The sequence below is a fragment of the Phalacrocorax aristotelis genome, chromosome 5 (genome assembly GCF_949628215.1).
Source record: "Phalacrocorax aristotelis chromosome 5, bGulAri2.1, whole genome shotgun sequence".
NCBI classification, from domain to species: Eukaryota; Metazoa; Chordata; class Aves; order Suliformes; family Phalacrocoracidae; genus Phalacrocorax; species Phalacrocorax aristotelis.
Genome location: NC_134280.1, coordinates 22719990 through 22739167, shown reverse-complemented (window position 1 = coordinate 22739167; position 19178 = coordinate 22719990). Strand labels below are relative to the sequence as shown.

Below are 19178 nucleotides of genomic sequence, written 5' to 3'. Positions count from 1 at the left end.
CTGGCTATAACTTAGCTGACACTGGGGGCTGTGATTTCTAAGAACTGTTTAATATTCTGGTTGGTTTTCTGGACAGAGCTGCAGGTGAGCTGTATACAACACTGACCTGAGCATGGACCAGGCATGCAGAAATTTTCAGTCACAATAAATCTTACTATTTTGTACAGAAATGGTGCATTTAAAATGTTCCCATTTCTGGAGGATATTGAAAGTCTGTGTTAAAAATTTTAAAGGCCAAGAACCTAAATTTTATTTCTAAACCTATTTTAGGTGCCTACAGAAGGGATACTCAGGAAACACAAATTTTGAATCCAAACAAACAAACAAATGAATAAATTCCTCTATTAACAATGTTACCTTAGAACCAGGTTCTCCAATACCTCTTTCTCCTGGCACTCCAGTCTCTCCTGGCAAGCCTTGATCACCCTTAAGTAGAATTAATTTTTAACAGCGTTATCATCAAAAAATATAAAAGCATATTCTTGGTTGTTTGTATTTAAAGGAAGATTAGTGTGATATTGTCTTTAGTATGATGTGTTAAACCCTTGGTCACAAAGATTGGGAATCTGCAGCATGTTTTGAGCTGTCACCAAAAAGTTGTTGGTGGAAATGATTAATGCTGTAAATCTATAATTGTATGTCCCTGTGAATGTTTCCCACCAAAGTAGCTGATTTCAGGAGCATTTCTGACATCTGGAGATAATTCACCGTTCTCTTTCTTTTACCAGTGGTAAAGCATATCCCTGCACAATCACTTAACATGTAAGAGGTGATCTCTGACGCTGCAAAATACTTTACCTGGTGTGGACCCTTGACCCACTTACACCTCTAGTTCCTTTATGCTATGCTTCAATAGCCTTCAGTCATTCAGAACTTTATCTGTCACCTCTTTCAGAAAATCCCTTTAAATCTCCATTCCAAACACTTCAAGGGTGATGTCTTTCATTAACAGTTCTGTATTTTGTGACTCAGTCAAGGCTATATTATTCTGAGTTTTCCTTCAGCAATGGTAATCTTCACTATATCTTGGACCATTCTTAACTGCTAGATACAGTAAATACACAAAGTCAGGTGAGACAACAGGCAGCAGAAGTAACAAGGAAGGCAGCCAATCTGTAAGGTATGTATGTGTTTTTCTGGAATGGAAACAGTACAATGAGGATAAAAGATGATACTGAAATTTTGGTGTTCTCCTGTGTTAAGTGCAACCACTTTTTGGAATTGATTCACTGCACCTGCACCTGATATGATGAAACTGCAAGTTCAAGGCAGACAAGCCTTTCTGTGGAAATGTATCAGACGAAGTGCAGTTCACTCTCTGGTATGTAGTACCTCAAAGGTTCTGTGGTGAGCCAAGCCAAAACCTAAATAGATAGCTATGGCATTGGTTTATCAAGGCTTTTCAGTGGAGTAGGATCTGCTGTAGAGTTTAATGATATTAATAAAGAAAATAATTTTCTGCACTTATGTAAATCCTTAGATTGGTGTTCAGCACTTTAAAAAGCATAAGGGTAGAGAAAGACCATGTCTTAATCAGGAAACATAACAGTAAAAACAGCACAGTAGCTTTTACTTCAGAAAATTCCCTAACCTTTGGTCCAGGTAGTCCCTGTCCCGGTAGCCCTCTAGAGCCAGGTGGTCCTTTTGGGCCCTCCGCTCCCTGAAAATATTAGTGAAGTAATTATTAAAAATATTCTCTGTTACTACACATTTAAATGTGGTGTGAGGGGGAAGTGACAACTGCACCTTATCTCCTTGAATTCCAATTCCAGGTAATCCAATTGGCCCAGGTAAACCAGGAGGACCAAACTCACCCTGGCAAACAAAGTACAATTTCTTAGCTGTGTAAAGATACAGAAATAATCTGGGACAGCTCCCATGCTAGTACATGTTGACTTAACCTCTCTTGAAGTCAGTGAAGCTGGGGATCTGACCTTTTATCTTTCATATATGCATTTATTCCCTGCTGGTTCAGTTGCAAACAACAGCTAGACTCTTTTTCCCTTTCTAAACCTTAACCTTCCCAGAGAATCAGATGCTTTTTGTAACATTTCCTATTTTACTATGAAGAGATGTTAAAATAGGTTGGGAGAATTTATTAGGCATAAATGTCTCTACAAAATACCTTATCAGCCAGGGCCTATTGTGGATTCCTTGTCTCATTACACCTTTTGTAGTGAATATCAACCCTGTATTCCCTATCTTATGAAGATTTATTGGCACTTTGTTAATCCCCTCACGTATTTACTGCTCACCTTTTCACCTTTTATGCTGGTGCCTGGAAGTCCACGAGGGCCTTTTGGTCCATCAAAACCACGGTCTCCCTATATGAAAAAAGAATACGTTAACTGTAGAAGCACACAGCTGTTCTCTCTGAAGTAACTAGAGACACTCTTTGCTCTGTCATCATGAAAAACAAAATGAGAAGAAGCAGAAAGCAACTCCTGGATCTGTTTTCCAGGATACCAAAGAGGTCATCTTTTCAAATGAGCTTGCTCTGCAGTTTGAAATTGCTGATGAAAGAACTGAACAGGCTTGTTTTTATTTTTCTGCCCAACTCAATTGCTTAAGGTCCTGTCCTGTTCAAATCAATGGCAAAACCACAACTGATTTAAATGTCAGCAGGGCTGAGTAATGAGACTAACTGAAAGCTGAATTCTGCTTATTTGTCCAATGGGTTAATGTCATTAAGTGTGGCAAATGAGGATCTGGCTGTCACTGCGAATTTTGCCAGAGTAAAGACCAGGCCAAACTGTACTGTTGTAGAAGTCTATTTGTAAATGTCATTGCCTTTCTAAATGTTTATTTACAAAACAGTGGTCTTGGGGAAAATGCAGGTTACTAATAAGGACATAAATAATGTGATTTCTTGTAATTCTGTTTATAAAACATGTAGAGACAGATCCTTAGTTTGTGTAAATTGTCACAGAATCACCCAAGACAATCACTCAAGTGATGGCCCAGACAGGTCTTTTCTCTCCCTAGTAACCAATTCCATCATTTTAACTTTGGCTGAAATACATTATAGAGATTTCTGTTTAAAACAACATTCTTTACTCCTGATGAACACCTGCCTTCATTTTCCTTTTTACTGAACTGTGAGCTTGTAGTAAAAATGTTCTGAAGAAAGCAGCTGTAAAATTTGCTTTAGATTAACAAATCACCTGTTTAAAATGTATTTAAAACCAGAGAGCTGACATACTTGGCAGCCATAAATAGGATTAGAGATACATATAGACTCAGTGTTGATACATGCTTGGCTCCAGGTCAGACTTGGCAGTAAAAAGTAGTACATTTTTTAATAGAATCAAGAGTTCCAATAATGCTGTGAGAATTCCACTTTGATTATTTGATTCTGCCTATCTCAATTGCTCAATAATTTTGGTTAGATTATGCATTCTTCTGTATTTGTTCCCACTGTGCACTGTTGCAGTGCTTTACTTATTAGCTGTAGTGTTTCTTCCCACATTAATTGGTATTTCATTGGCAGTGGAGTAATTTCTAAATGAATTTTCTTCAAATCATTTTTTTGTTTTCATGCATGAGATCTGCTAAGCAAATACCAGCCATTAACAATGAGGTTAGATAATTTATATAATTAATCATAAAATATATACTGCATGTTTGAAGATATTATGTTGCTAGCAGCAGTCAAATTTAAACCTAGCTGACTACAGTATAGTGCTAAGCAAATACCCTAAGGTTTTTAGCAAAGGTAGAGTTGGGGCCTGCATCTGTGAAACAATTTTTTATTGTTTTCCCAACCAAAATTGCCTTGGTGCATTTAGTTATTTATTTAGCTCATGTACAATCTGTGTCACTTTGTTATTGTAATCAATGGTCAAAGCGACAACTCAGCCTGGGAGGTGGTTTTCAGCAGGCAGCAAAAGGAGCTAGCAGTGGGTCTAAGTGAGTCCATCCATGCAGGTGCAACTACTACTGTAATTACTTCCACTGGATCAGAAAATTAGTAACAGCAGCTTTCTTTTCACACAAACTGAATTCAGGCTTCTGCTAAAATGCATAAGCCAGTGGCTGAGGTATTTAAGAAGCTTAGAAGCCTGTCTTTGATGACAGCAAAGATCTCTCTATATAAGGATTTAGAAAAAAGCAACAAAAAGCTAAATTTTTCATCTATGAATCACTTTTATAATATTGTATTTAAAGTCAGATACTTAAGGCTGTTTTAAAATTATAGCTGGAATTTGTTCCAGGCTTAGATCCCACAAATCAACTGTCAGGTGAATTAAATATCAGCTTTACAGGCCCCAAAGGCTAGCTGTGCCTAGAAGTCATGTTTGGACCAACTGAATTCTATGAAAATATATCAGGATAATTGAAGCCAATTTTTAATATTAATTTACAAGCTACTTTCTCAGACTCCCATGACTGCTATGGACTTGTTTTGGCATGCACTTATTTAATGGTGCTGCTCTGGTCTTGAAACCCTTTGACTGTTGTACCTTTGCTCCTGGAAGCCCTTCTCCCGGTGAACCTCTTTCTCCTTGAACACCTTGTGGTCCTTGAGGCCCCTGTTAACATAAGTTTTACATGACCTAGAATATGTATTAATCACTCAAATCAACCGCAGCATGTTCTATGTCATTGTCGGTTTTAAGCATGTCTTTAAATGTCTGTGTAGTTATAACCTGTTAAAAATAATACAGTAATATGATATTCACAGTGAATAAATGATGAGCATTCTGGCCTGCAGCAATAACAAGGCAGACAGTTTTACTTTTCTGGTTACTTATGAATCACAGGTTATGTAGCTGAAATTCCTACTCCTTATACTTTTGAAATCTTCACTCCCTAAACTTCATTTTGGTTTAGAAATTGTTACTAATCCTTATTAATGTATCAGTATAATCATGAGAGACAGGGAGAACCAGATTAAAGACCATGCAGAGTAGTACTGAAGATGTAGCTGTAGAAAGATTTAACTGTAATTGGTGAAGAGAATAATGGCATGCCCTTCTCTTTTTGAAAGCAGAGCTGCTAGGAGCACAAGGGGCAAGCCAACTAAAACCTTTCACTAAATGCAAGTCCAAAACCTGTGCATACTGACTCTGCTTCACAGTGTTTTCCCACATCTGTTTTTTTTCCTCTGATTTAGTCCTTGAGATTACACACACATCACAGATTGCTGGTAGATTTGGCTCTGCATAGCCTAAATATGCTTCTGCTTCTGCACAGAGCTTTAGAATTATGCCTAGTTCTTATGTAAAGATAATTACACTGCATTCAGCCATAAAAAGAAAACTTCTGGAGCAAATATACTTTAAAGTAAATTTAAAAAACACCTTTAGTATATATTTTTAAATCAGATTCTCTTATTTTACCAGTACAGCTGTTGTGGCTAACAAAGATACACATCACAGGCACCTCTTCCCCCACAAAGTGAGTCTTTTCTCTATGTTGTTATTGAAGAGACTCAGGAAGAATTATTGCCCCACTTTGACCATCACCATTGGCCTTATTAGTAATGCTCTTTTCTTTGGGCTCTTCAACAAGAACTCACTCCTCTTCAGTAATGTATTTTCAAGCAGGTTTGAGATCAGTCAGTTTTTATGGGAGCACCTGTTTTGCAATTATTATTACAGTTCTTTCCTTGTCAATGGGGAAAAGCTACTTGTGAAAAAACTGCACAAAATTTCCCTTGGGGTCTTTCATCCAGGTGATGAGAAATGAATTTGAGTCTGCTGTATTGTAAATAGATCAGTAAAAGGTGCTGCCTGGCACTTGGAAAAAGTGACCATAAAATTGGTGTACTGATTTTCTGAATTACCAAAAAGAGACTGAGTTCACAACTACCAGGAGAAGGAAAGGAAGGAAAAGAAGGAATAGACTTCAGAGCCAAACCTACTATAAATTTTGAAAGTCAATTTTTTTTTTTTAATTTCTCCCTCTGTTGTCTCCAGTAAAGTTAATACTGGTGAAATTGTTACCTGGGACCGCTTATGAAATCTGAATGTCTTTATGGAGGTTGTGTACATATGACTGCTTCTAATGTTACAGTAGCTGAAATGGAATCTCTCCCTCAAAGCCATGCTGATGTTTACGTACTAATGATACTGAAAAGCAGTCAACTTTGAAGTTACCACATGTGGATTTGAATCTATCGGGGACAGATTATTTAAATATTTATGTGGCTTTGCATAAGGTCTTACTTTTTCATAGCTGTTTTGGAGACAAAGATAATTAGAAAAGCTAAGGAATTGGAAACAGTTCCAGTTTATTGAGGGAAATGAAGTCAGACAACATAGTATGTATGAGAGTGAGAACTAGTGGAAAAAAGAAAAGAGATGGTATCATTTAACGCACATATATCCTTTTTTACAGGGAAGCACTGAGACTTTTTCATTTCTCTCCTGCTTCCCTATCACCAAATAAAAAAACCAAACATACCGTAAGTCCTGGCTCACCAACTCCAGGCGGGCCAACAGGGCCCGGTCTTCCTGTCAATCCAGTGTCACCCTTCAAACAAAGATGTATTTTGAAAAAGCCTGATGTAGGAATTGTTATATGCTGCACACATACAAATACATCAGACAGTCTGTACTTGAAATACATGACGTAGGAGAATACAGGAATGGCAGAGAAAAACTGAGTGTCCTCAGAGTAACACAGTATGCGTGGCTTGACAGTCATTGAATTGGTGCAGTTTCACAACATTAGGGGACAGCCTCAATTCTGCATTTGAGGAAAGACAATGTTGAATCTAAACAGTTAATTATTCCTATCATATTCCTAGTACATTATGTATCACTTGTCCTTTTCCAAAAAGTCAGTATTTCTATCATAGTGTTTCTGCCTTCTTTGTGCCAGTCATCCAAACCAACAAGCCTGTTTTTCACAGGATAATTTTTAAGATATGTATACATTTTTACTCAGCCATACACTGCTTGGACTGAGTTATGTCAAGCAAAAGAACTACTGTAAAAAAGTCCTTTAAAGTACATACTTAAAATGTACTTTTTTTTTTTTTCCTAAACACTTTTGATCAACATACAAAATACCTTTCCAGTACCATAAAAACAGCATCTGGGGGCTTGAAGTTTCTCATGTACCAGCAAGTATATTATCTCAGCTGTCTCAGTCTTCATTCTTATCCTACAACACATGTAATATAGAAGATGAGAGATGCTTGTACCTTTGGGCCTGGGAGTCCTACTCCAGTCTCTCCAGGCAAGCCAGGTGGCCCAGGGAGACCTCTTTCACCCTTTTCAAAGAACGAAAAAGAAGCAATTCTGCTTATAAATTGGTGACTAAGGAAATCAGTTTAATCCAGTTTGTAAGTTCATTTTTTGTATATCCTGAATTTCAGCCCATTGGAATTTTCTTACACAGTAGTTCATCTGTTCACCCTTTCAATGCTTCAAAATTCCCTTTATTAAGAGCATAGATATTTCCTGTACAAAGTGATACCAGATTAAACAAAAGGAAAAATGTTACATTTCACGTGGGATATGAGTTTTGTCACCTGACTACTCTGTGCCTCACTGTTGGCCAGCAGGTACTCTAGATATGGTCCAAAGGAGATGTCAAAAGAGAAAATGTCCTTTACAAATTTATTTTCAAGTTTTTCTCCACAACAGTATTACTTTCAGTAGCTGAAGAGCCGATTAGCCTTAGCTGAATTACTGTTTGAAGTTTTTCTGAGAAGCAAAGTGGTCTCTTAATGAAGTTAAAACAGTTCCCATAATTGTCCATAATACCCAGTGATATTTGCATCTTCCATTAAACTACTCTGATAAAGATATGAAGTCATCACAGAACCACAGAATGAAGTAATCTCCATTGGTATATCTGGAATTTACAAGAGAGTTAAGTGAGAAGTAAACTCAGCAAAACTTAAGGATTTTATAAATATAAATCATACATTTTTTAAACAAGCAAACAAAAAATACTTTATGTTTACAGAGTTATGCAAGACTGGGTCTTGCAGTGAAGCACTGGGTGATTTCTGTGGCCCAGCTTCAGAAGGCCCATTGCAAGACTATGTCCTGAATTGCACTCATCCTCATGACTTTCAGATATCTTCTGCTGAGCTCCAGTAAACAGTGGGACTGCTAATTCTGAGCTACAGAATTCCTGTTGAGAATGTACCGTTTCAAGAGAAGAGTTTGTTTGAGATCCCAAACAGAATTCCTGCTTGGCACTTAGGGAAAAAATAGTTTTAAATTGAAAATTGAAGAAATGCAATGCTACACTGCTGCTAAGTAATATTCTGTGATGCTACCATATTTTAACTGTTTCTGAGAAAAGATTAGAGTGTGATTTGGACTTGAATCCAATACAAAATGCAAATGAAGACCTTTCTTAGGAACCTTGTAGAATACAAAGGGTATATTACTTGCTAACAATGTCACATTAAACTGCATCCCCTACAAGAAGGGTATGGGGTATAAGGATAAAAGCATTATTGTTGTGAGGCTGTATCAATACCTTTTAACATAAAGAAAGAGAAGAAATAATGCAGTTCTTGCCTTTGATCCTTGCAGGCCTTCAGGCCCTTGATCTCCAGATTGTCCTTGTGGACCCTGTTAAAACAGGAATGGTTTTAATGTGACTTTTCAAGCTTTCATAACAATGGCAGCTGGAAAGCAATCTAATTTGCTGCAGTCTGCATGAAGATATGGGTCATAAACATTTCAGAACTGAAGCTTTGCTTTCTGATGTGTATATAGATTCAGCTACTCAGCTGAGTTGGAGCTGGGTCTGGTAATCCAGGAAAATAATTTGGCTCTCTATTTGAATACAGTTAAAGGTAATCTATAGTCAAGATTTACTGAAACATCTATGATGGGCTAAGCTTCTTGGCCTTCAGTCCAAGAGTTATGGGTTGAAAAGAGATTAAAGTGTTTCCATTTCCATTTCCATGTACTTCTGTGAGATAACAAAATAGTTAAGACACTGAATGGGAAAAGAGTGATTTTTTTTTTTTAATGGAAATGTATTTGCTGTGGTCTTTGAAACTGAATGAATTAATCGGATGATTTATTTGTCTAGACTGCTCCTTCAAATTCTTGTTAATTTTGCTAATTAAGAAGATAGTTCAAGACATCTAAAATCTCAGTGGCTCAAATTCCATGTTGGTTGTGGTATGATATTATTTCAGAGCTTTGAATCCCAGGGAACCAAGTACTGTTGTTTTTATAGGGTTTGGGGTTTTTTGGTTTTTTTTTTTTTTTTTTTTTTTTTTTTTTTACCTGTAGCCCTCTTGTTCCTCTGGGGCCTGCTGGACCTTCAGGACCCTGGAAGGCAAGTGAAAAAAAGGAATATATTTATGTGTAGTTAGATTTAATCAAAACCACTTTTAGATAACTTTTTACTAAGGTACCATACTTAGATATCTTTACATTAAAATAAAAAATAAAATTGAGAGAAGCTCAGCAGCCAGCAAGTATTTAATAAATATTTTTAAAATGGACTGTGGTAATCAGAATACAGAGTAAGAATTATCAAGGACCAGTAATACAGGATTAAACTCTGTTTCATATAAAATATTCACAGCAACTACACGGCAAATCCTGAAGATTGGTGTTAGAAACCTTGACTTCATTTTCATCTCTCATTCCCTTTGCTTACTACTTCAGGCCTTCTGCCTCTGTTAAGTCCACTAGAGTTTTACCATCGTTATAAACAGGCTTAGGCTTGGGCCTTAAGAGTCGTCACATGAAAATACAGAAGGAGCTGAGAAAGTTCCTAAAAATGGTATCCTTGCTCATGTCATTTTTTAAAACTGTCAATTGTTAATATCCCTCAACATTAGAATTAATACTTGCCTTAAATCTATCACCATGGTAGTTATTCAGGGAACTATAGTTTTTCTGTATTTTAACTGTGTTTCTTGAAAGCATAACAACTTTGTGGCTACTTACTCTGTCTCCTTTTATCCCTGGGATTCCACATTCACCTCTTTCACCCTGGAAAGGAACAGGAATAAGTATTTATGAGGTATATTGAGCATATCATCCTTATTGTTTGGGTGCTTTAGTTGAAAACCTAAATGTTATTCTATTCATGACATATTATAGCAATTGTGCTGTAAATTCACTGGGGAAGGGATACATCTTCTATTAGAGCTTGTGCAGCAGCTGGTAAGATGATGTTATTGTTCATAGTAATGAGCAAGTATTTGTAAGAAATATGGCACTATACATAATAAATAATGATAACATCAAATATCTATATGTAAGCAGAAGTTCTGACTAAAAGAAGTACCTTCTCTCCTTTATATCCAGATTTCCCCTGGGAAAATAAAAAAGCAAAGCAGGTTGTGAGGATATATAACCCAAATGTAAGAATGTGAGTATTGGCGCTATTAACATTCTAGTCTCTCTAGAAAACCAGCATTTCAGGTTATAATGAACAATTAGGTAGAAATCTCTGATAAACATGGCAATATGGTTCTACATACTGCATCTACTGGTGATGATAGACGCTGTTGTATGTGTGAACAAATCATATGGAAGTGTCATTTCAGACCAGGGTTTTGATGGTGTAAAAGATCAACTAGAGTTCATATTTCCATCTTAGTGAGAAACATGCTAAAATAAGAAAGCAAGAAAATAGTCACTAGTTAAAAAGGCTGTACTGTAAAATAAGAAAATATAGAGTGATTCATATGTGAATGAATTCACAGTTAAGCACTAGGAGGCTGGTCCTACAGTTACTTCCTATATGTACTTCATTCAACTTTTTCATTGCTGTTACACACTGGATCCTTTATTCGCCACATGAAAATTTAAACTGACCCATAAAGATGCAAGCAGAGCGTTAATTTCAGTAATGTTCTTAGATTATTATATCAGAGATTTTCACACTTTTTAGGAGGGACTGTGTATTATTAGAGAGTATTTTCTAGATCACTCTTATCAGAAGGAATGATTCCCTTTCTTTAAGCAATTATAATGTTTTCAGTTCTTCTGGTATTAATGAATCATTAGGTGGTAAACCAGAACTGAAATTTGCTATTCTAATTTGAAAAAAGAAAAGAAAAGAAAAAAAAAGGTGGCACTTTGCCTTGAAGGAACACTGCTCATCGGAGAAGGGAGAAAAATCTTTTTTTTACCTCTACTCCATCTCGTCCTGGGATTCCATTAATACCTGGCTCCCCCTATGAATAATCCAACATCAAGATCAGTGAAATCAGGATAAGGCAGTATTGTCCTCATTGTCTGAGTAGATATCTCAGTGTAATACAGGAAGCATACCAGCTCCCTCTTTTACACTCTGAAGATTTTATGTTAATTTGTAAAGAATCTCAGTCTTTACAGCAAAAGGCACTAGATGAAATTTAAGAAATTCACAGGTGGAAAGTATATGGGCATATTAGGATAATCTGTGCATATTAATGAAGTTCCAAATCTTTCTCCTAAATCTGAAAAATCACATCACCTTTGTTCCTTTCAGGCCTGGAGCTCCATCATCTCCAGTGCGACCCTTTTTACCCTGAAAACAACACAATAAAATTCTTATAATATATGTTATTCAAGTAGTTTTATTTTACACTATATACACTATTTTTTTATGTTTAGGGTATATGCTTCCCATAGATCTATTTTTAAAGATCTCTGCATTTACCGTAACCTTGAAATTTAATTTCTGGGAGCAGCAGGACCAACTCAATAGACAGCCATTTTCCTCTTTTGTCTTTGTTGTAAACAAAAATTGTTCAGGTCTTATCTGAAGAAAAGAAGTGATCATATGTTTTTGTAGCTACCCAGCTGGCTAAGTGGGTGCTTTGTTTTCTTTCGAACTCTTTGAGGTATATGCTTTTGTTTAAGAGGTACTTGCACTCTCAAAGACATTGAATAATAACCCAAACAAAACTACTGTTTGCACACAAGAGGCTACATTTTCAATTAAAGTGTGCTGTACTGTGCAGGATAAAACCAGTGTGTATTTCTATTTATGTATGTAGAGGATGTTCAGGTCAAAAGGATGCAGATGGGCAGATCTCTAGGGTCCTGGTTCAAACTGTGACAACTTGAGCAAGGGCTATAAGGTACTGTGATGCTTTAGTTCAATGTTAGGGATATAATGTCAGACCGTTCAATTCCGAGAGTTCTTTTTGACACATAAACCCTGCAGTTTAGATCACCAAACCTTGTATGAAGCAAACCCCTAGATTTGCTTAGGGATTTGAATTGTAAGACTATTCTGAAAGAAGTCCAGTCTATTTTATCCTCTTTACAAGACTCTTGTCTCAATTGTTCCTAATGCTTCAGCCTCTTACTCTCTCTTGCTTTCAGAGGGCTTTTTAGATATTAGTGTTTGATTTGGGGCTAGTTAGATCAACCTGGCCTGGTTGTCTTACTGTAACAGATGAATTACTGTTCCACACAGGAAAGTTGCTCCTTCCTGCCTTTTAAACTGCTGTGGCTAAAAGGAGAGCCTCACCACATCACAGTTCTTTTGTCAGAGGGAGAGTCTCATGGCATTCTCAGGTCTCTGTGCATTTCATACTGGTGTGACACTTCCATGCAATGTAACTATGGAGGAGTATGTAGTGAACCTTGAACTTTTGTTGCTCAGGATTTGGGTTAAAATAATTTCCTAAAAAGAATTCCATCAATTAAATGAATCTTAATCTATACTGTGGTATCAGGTTTCTGAGAAATGACAGCTACTTACAGCGGGGCCAGGAAGACCTCTTTCCCCCTTCTCACAGTTACATGTGGCATCCTGGGGACACTTTGAATGAAAATAGTTCAAATCAGCACATTTTAACAGAAAAGATAGTAAACACACAAACATTGCCTTTAAGTTACTGTATGGCTAGTCTGAGTACACCAGTAATGACCAAAAGCCAGTTATATTTACATGTTTTACAGAAATCTTTTCACTGTCAGTTTACCACTCCTCAGGAATGATCCAAAAATCTGTATCATTCCTAATCCTGAAATTTTAATAACCTTGATAATGGCTTTACCTCCAAGCTCTTCACAAGGTCGGATTATTGGTATGCTGTGTCTATGACTGCGGATTTCTTTTGATTACTAGTCACTGTAGAGATAGCCAAGACAATGTGATAAGAAAACTTTTTATATCCTTTTTCCACTTTACTCCACTATATGTAGAATAGATCATACTTTAGCTTGACGTATAAACAAAAGATGTTACGGAAGTATACTTTTATCTAGTTAATGCAATTCAGTATAATAGTTTATAATCTTTTTCTTCTGTCACCTCTACCGTCATTCATCCCAGTCAGACATCATTACAGTATGTAGGTACGTGATTTTTAAGATCTTTTTGAAACTTTAAAACAATTATATAATACAGAATTATTACAGATACAGGGGTATTTTTGGAGGAGGTGTAAGGAATGTTTTTATTTTTTCTTTTGTTTTTTATTAAACATCCACTCAGCTTGGAGATGTCTAGAAGTGAAGGGTTTAAATATTATTCTTATCTGAATATCCCAATTAGTAACAATAATGTTTTCCAAGGATAACATTGAATGTCTTACTACTTCAGGATTTATTTTGATAGAGAAAAATCAACATGCCAGTGGAAATGAGTGAAAAAGAAAATGCTTCAAGTTTTGCAAACAGTCATAATGTTTAGCAGTTTCCTTGAGCTACCCATCAGAACAGTCTTTGCCTGAGCTAACTGTACCTTAAGTTGGACTAACATCTTTAAAGGAAAGCTAACTTTATTTCCCACAAAATGGCAGCCAGACCTACCAATGCCCGCAGTCAGGATGACACAGTGTGGACAAACTGGAAAAGTGCAATAATGGAGCTTTGTTTGAGTTCCTTCCTTTTTTTAAACTCTATTACATAGGAAGAGCATTAAGGGCTAGAACTGCACCACATTCAGCTCTGTGTCATGTTTTCTTATCCACTGAGTTTGTTGGATAATGTGCCGAGACATATCAGCAAATTCTTGCTAACCTGGACACATTGTTCTTTTTCAACTTTGAAAATAAGGAGGGAAAGTAAATGACATTAGGTTAGCAAATTAAAGGTCTGTCCTGCAAATATGAAAGCATGTTTTACTTGAAGGCAATCCCATTAGAATCAATATTTAACCAACTTCCTGAGCTATCAGTTTTCTTGAATTATGTTTCCATATAATTGGAAGTGTTTCTATTAAGCAGTTGTTCTGTACAGGAAAAAAAATTACTTACCTCTTCCTCAGACAGATCTTTCTGTAAAGACAGATATTCAAAACAACATCAGAAACTTGAAGCCATAACCCAGCTCTACTGGAAAGACACTGAAGGATGTTAAAATAAATTGCTTCAGCAGCTAGTTAATTAAATTATGTAATTAACATATTAACTAGAATTAATAAGCTTTAATTTCTGAGAAACATTCTAGCAATCTCTCTATTCTGAAAAATAATTTAAATTCCTATTATAGATTGTTGACTGCACAAATCTCTGACTCTCCTTGTCCAGCTATAATTTGCTAAAATTACAATGGTAAACAGACTAAACCAATACAGTTATCTAGGTATATAGGAACAATGCACCCAGAAACTACAGTTTCCAAAGTGCTAGATACCAACAGCTCTCTAGTAGGAGTGAATGATACATACTTTACACCTGAGAACATCCGAAGCTCTTTTATGCATACTGTTAGGCACAGACTAAATGAGAACATTAAGAACACCTTAGAGAAGATTTGACTTTGACAGCGATCACATAAAGTTATCACCACCGAATTAGTTCTGTTACTCTTTAGAAGATCTCTACAGCTGAAACACCCACATACAATGCATTCCTTCCACATTTCACAACTGATGTAGTCTCTTGAGAGGACAAAATGTGTTGATGAGCAGCAATGCAATACACATCTCTAAAATTCACATGTATGCACATAATTATGCCAAAGCCATTAATTAAACCAGCAGCCGTGTTCTCAAAAGAAGGCACCTGAGGATGGCTGCCTGTTTGGAGCAGGTGAAATAAAGTGTGTTTAGTCACTTGACAGGTGGTTGTTGTGACGCAGAAAGCAATGCTAATACCAGAGAAGATGGGAAGGGTGATATGCAGGGAAACCAATGCAGAGTGGCAGGCTGTCAAAGTGAAGGGCAGACAGACTGGAAGGTCAGCTTGTGTACATGCTCTAGGCCTGTTTGAGATCACTTAAGTGTCAGTTTCACTGCAGAAGTCTCCTGGTTGTTATTTACCTTTCTATTTTATATCTCTGTGCATGCTCAGATCAGGACTTCATCCACAGCTTGTGTCACCAGATTTATAGGCTAGAAGATGGCTCTATTCTCCACTCTTGGCAGGGAATGTTTTTTATAAATTAAGTTCATGTGCAGAAAAAAGGCAGCCAAGCTCAATTTACACATTTCTTCTTGATTATGTGGTAAGTTTTCCATGGAAATTTAAAGATGTCTATGGTCAAATTCAGATTTTATCTAAATTGACATATCTCCACTAAGGTCTACAAATTTATTTTCACCTCTGTAAGAGCTGCATCCCTTTTGGTACAAAAGGCAATGCCACATTCCTACTTGCTACATAAGAAAGCAGTAGGATGTCAAAAATTGGTTGGTTTTTTTTAAGAAAGGAAGTTTAAAACACCTTTCTTAGGAGGAAAAATAGAGATAAAAATAACTTCACGACAGGTCTTTTTAAGTCTAATTCAGTTTCCAACTTCAAATATTTCGGCTGGCAAGATCTGAATGGTGTGAAGAGAAAGGAAATCTGTACTTTGGCACAGTGGTCTTATTAATAAGTGGGCTACTTCAACATGTAAAAGGTACAGGTTTCTTCAATAGCATGTGTGTTTCAAAATACTGGAAATAAGGCCATTTTTTTACATATGTTCCTGTATCTATTTCAAATTCTTTCTCATACATACCATTTCTTTGAGAAGCTTCTCCACAGCTTCTTTCTCCTGGAGGCTGAAAACAAACCTAGATGCTGGGATGCTGGCCAGGAGCCGGAGCTTGGCAGCATTGCTAGCCTCCTCAGCCACTCTGGTCATTCCCATTGTGAAAAATACAATTCCTTGGTGTTTAGCATCAGCTGTAGCTGCAAAAATATCTGGGTTTCTTGGATGATCCACTCCATCAGTGAAGAGCACAGCTACTTTCACACTACCCAGAGTCCCTTCAGTCATGTAGAGTTGTGTGAGGTTAGTTATAGCGTAAGTTGTGTAGGTGCCATGACCTATGTAGGTGATGGGAGCAACGTGAGATTTGAATGCTTCGGGACCTTTCCAGTCATGGAAAGTTTGCTCCATAAAAACAGTGCTGCTGTATTGAAGTAAGGCCATCCTCCAGCTAAGGGTTCGTCCAGAATTAAGCTGCAAACTTTTCATTCTGTCTACTGTTTCCAGTACAAATTTTTTCTGCTGTTCATGATTATAGTACTTAGCACTTTCGGAGCTGTCCAGTAAAAAAGCAATTTCCAGAATGCAGTCTTCATCTAGAATAAATAGGTAGGTAGGTAAGTGGAGCGAGTTCTTACTAAATCTTGTTCTACACTTACCCTTACATGTATTTTAGGCTTCAAAAGTGAGAGTGCAATTATGAAAATTTTTTAGAACATCTGTGATCACAAGTGTAAGACCCTCATGAAGATAGAGCATATAAAGGCTGAGGAATTTGCTCCAGAACAGATGCCCTAAGGAATAAGAAACTGAAGGTGAGGTGATGTCAGGTAGTATGAAATGAGGAATGTTGTAGTGGTTTTACACATTCATTCCATCCTCTTCGCTGGTATTTCACTGAATAGCCTACCAGAATGAGGACTGGGAAGGTGGAAGTCATCTGCAGGAAAATGAGTCTTACTGGATAAGACACTGGAATGTGATTTGACAGAGCTACATTTTGTCTCTGGTACTGACACTCATATCCAGTGACATAAAAGTTTCCAAAATCAGGATCTGCAGAGTATTAATTTTCTGAACTACTGATTATATTAATTCTATAGAAATACAGTTTTATTGGCTATTATTCTTGTTGTGGCAATAACAGGCTATTAGCCATATCATAAAAAGCTTGGAAGCAATCTCCTTTTCTGAAATACATAAAAAGGGAGGGAAAAGGTGGGAGTAAAAAGATAAAAGTGCAAAAATAAGGCATGTGAAAATGTAGACTGAGGCAAGCCCAGCTGATTATAAGCAATATCTTAGAGGACAAGTTAATCATGTAGTCCAGAATCCAAATAAATGAATCAGGGAAAAAACCCACACCTGTTTTAAAATTACAATATTCACCTTGATCACTTGGACTGGGATATTTTTCTACAGTATTTGACAGAATGTGTTTAGGTTTTGGTCTTCTTAATCCATATCTTTTTTCTTCCCTGAGATTTTCTGCTAAAAACTCATGGTGTTCAAGTATCCACAAAATCCACCAGAATCTGAAGAACATCATTTGTTTGGTTTCTGTTTCCTAAACAACACAAATAATAATACAGATGTACAGCAGTACGAGGACAATAAAACATTACTCAATATTGCTTTGACAGGTTGCGTAGCAGGCTGTGTTTTAAAATATAGTCCCCAAAATCAAGCTGATTTTATTTTCTTTTGGTAATATCTTCTCCAAAATATGTAATCAGTTTCAAAACAGAGACATACTGGAGTGGTTTTCAAGCATAGTGCATGTAGTTCTAGCACATGACAAACTGGAGACACATTTTACAAACATATTGAGTTCTCTCTCACTGCCTGGTAGTGTTTGTACAACCAGCACTTCTCAGAAACTTTAACCTTGTCTGTACCCATGTGGATGCAGTGCGAATCCCAAGTGTAATTCACAGGGGTGTTTTTTTTAAACCTGCTTTTCCCAGAGCTGGCATGGAGACAAGGAGGTACAGAGGGAGACCTGAGTATTCCCCTGTTCTCTTTACTTAAGAACTGAGAATCACGCGTACTTCATCTTGCTATCACAGTCCCCCTGTCCTCGGCAGTCCTACAGAGGAACAGTCATGGCCTGAGGGTGCTGTCCAGGCATGAACATATCTGCTGTGCAACCCTGGGGACATGAGCCCAGAGTACTGAGCCCAGGCTTGACAGCTACTTATTGATAGGACTTTTTCCTTCTGCAGGGACTGGAGCTCACAGACACACCTGGAGCTCACAGGGTGCTCAGGGACTGGGCAAGTCAGTCCTGCCCCACTTGGGTTTCATCGCCATGTCCCTGCAAGCTCTCCCCAGGAAGGCACAACATGTAGCAAAAAGGCAGCTCAGTGGCAAGAATGAACCTGCCAGGACTAAGCATCTCACAGAAGTCCCTAACACAGCCATGTTTGCAGGGTTTCTCAGTTCCTGCTAGTTTAGGGCAGGAATTCTGGTGCCCACAGACACAGAGAGGGCAGGGGGTCCTTACCTCGAGATTCCTAAGCAAAAAGCTCTGCAGAGATGCAGGATGCTGTCCTGGGCTTGCAGGCAGCTGCGTTGTCCTCTCTCTGCTGGATGATCTGTGAGGAAAGGAGGGAGAAGTGGGGCTGCAGGCTCCTGTGAGAATCGGTGTCATGTGTCAGGAGGGGCCAGCAGGCAGAGGCAAGGAGAAAGGGGAAGAATGGCAATACTGGCTCCCCCTTCTTGGCACCCACCCACTCCTCTCCTCCTCCCCAGGCTATGCACATGCATCCTAGGTTTAGCCCCCACAGCCATTTCCACACATAAATCCTCATCTGTTCTTGCACATGTATGGAAGACGACTCTTCTCACCCCGACACACTTTCCTACACACCAGCCCAGTTTTGTTCACTCTCTTCTCCCATCGCTACCACACACCTTTCACCCCCATACTTCTGCACGCCTGTCATGCTTTGGCAAGGCAGCTTTTGGTACTGGGCATCATGTTTTCAACATCATCATAGCAGTCCATGTCTTTAGGATCCCTTTCAGACCTAAGTGAATCTCCTTATAATGAGGGATTCCTGTTGCCACTGTTGTAGAAAGATATTTACTGTCCCATGGACTGGGCCAAGTGAAATTTCAGTTGCTGATGAGATTGCCCAGCACGAGGAGGTCAAAAAAGGCAGGCCAGTCTGAAAGCTGTAGAGTTTCTCCAGGTTTGTTTGTCACACCTATCCTTTCAAAAGCTAACCAAGAACAAGGACTGACACATAGTATGATGCCTTTGAAACCTAAGCTAGGCGGGTATGGATCCTGAAGGATATCTCTTACCAGTGACTGCAGCTTGTCACACAATTCTTCAAATATCCTCAGAAAGCTTTTGCATTACAA

General features: G+C 37.7%; 1 protein-coding gene across 1 annotated transcript in view; it reads right to left on the bottom strand.

Annotated features, from left to right (window-relative positions):
- LOC142057085 (uncharacterized) overlaps positions 1–18402 on the bottom strand; it is a 37613-nt gene extending 19211 nt beyond the window's left edge. The window contains exons 1-18 of the mRNA XM_075092566.1: positions 18313–18402; positions 17196–17373; positions 15834–16402; positions 14144–14164; positions 12643–12702; positions 11404–11457; positions 11078–11122; positions 10228–10254; positions 9885–9929; positions 9213–9257; positions 8490–8543; positions 7154–7222; positions 6409–6477; positions 4464–4532; positions 2256–2324; positions 1747–1815; positions 1592–1660; positions 358–426 (exon numbers count right to left, since the gene is read on the bottom strand). Coding sequence (XP_074948667.1) covers positions 358–426; positions 1592–1660; positions 1747–1815; positions 2256–2324; positions 4464–4532; positions 6409–6477; positions 7154–7222; positions 8490–8543; positions 9213–9257; positions 9885–9929; positions 10228–10254; positions 11078–11122; positions 11404–11457; positions 12643–12702; positions 14144–14164; positions 15834–16402; positions 17196–17355 — 1563 coding nt within the window. The 5' untranslated portion in view covers positions 17356–17373; positions 18313–18402. The remainder of the gene's footprint in view (positions 1–357; positions 427–1591; positions 1661–1746; positions 1816–2255; positions 2325–4463; positions 4533–6408; positions 6478–7153; positions 7223–8489; positions 8544–9212; positions 9258–9884; positions 9930–10227; positions 10255–11077; positions 11123–11403; positions 11458–12642; positions 12703–14143; positions 14165–15833; positions 16403–17195; positions 17374–18312) is intronic.
- Positions 18403–19178: the final 776 nt, after the last annotated feature.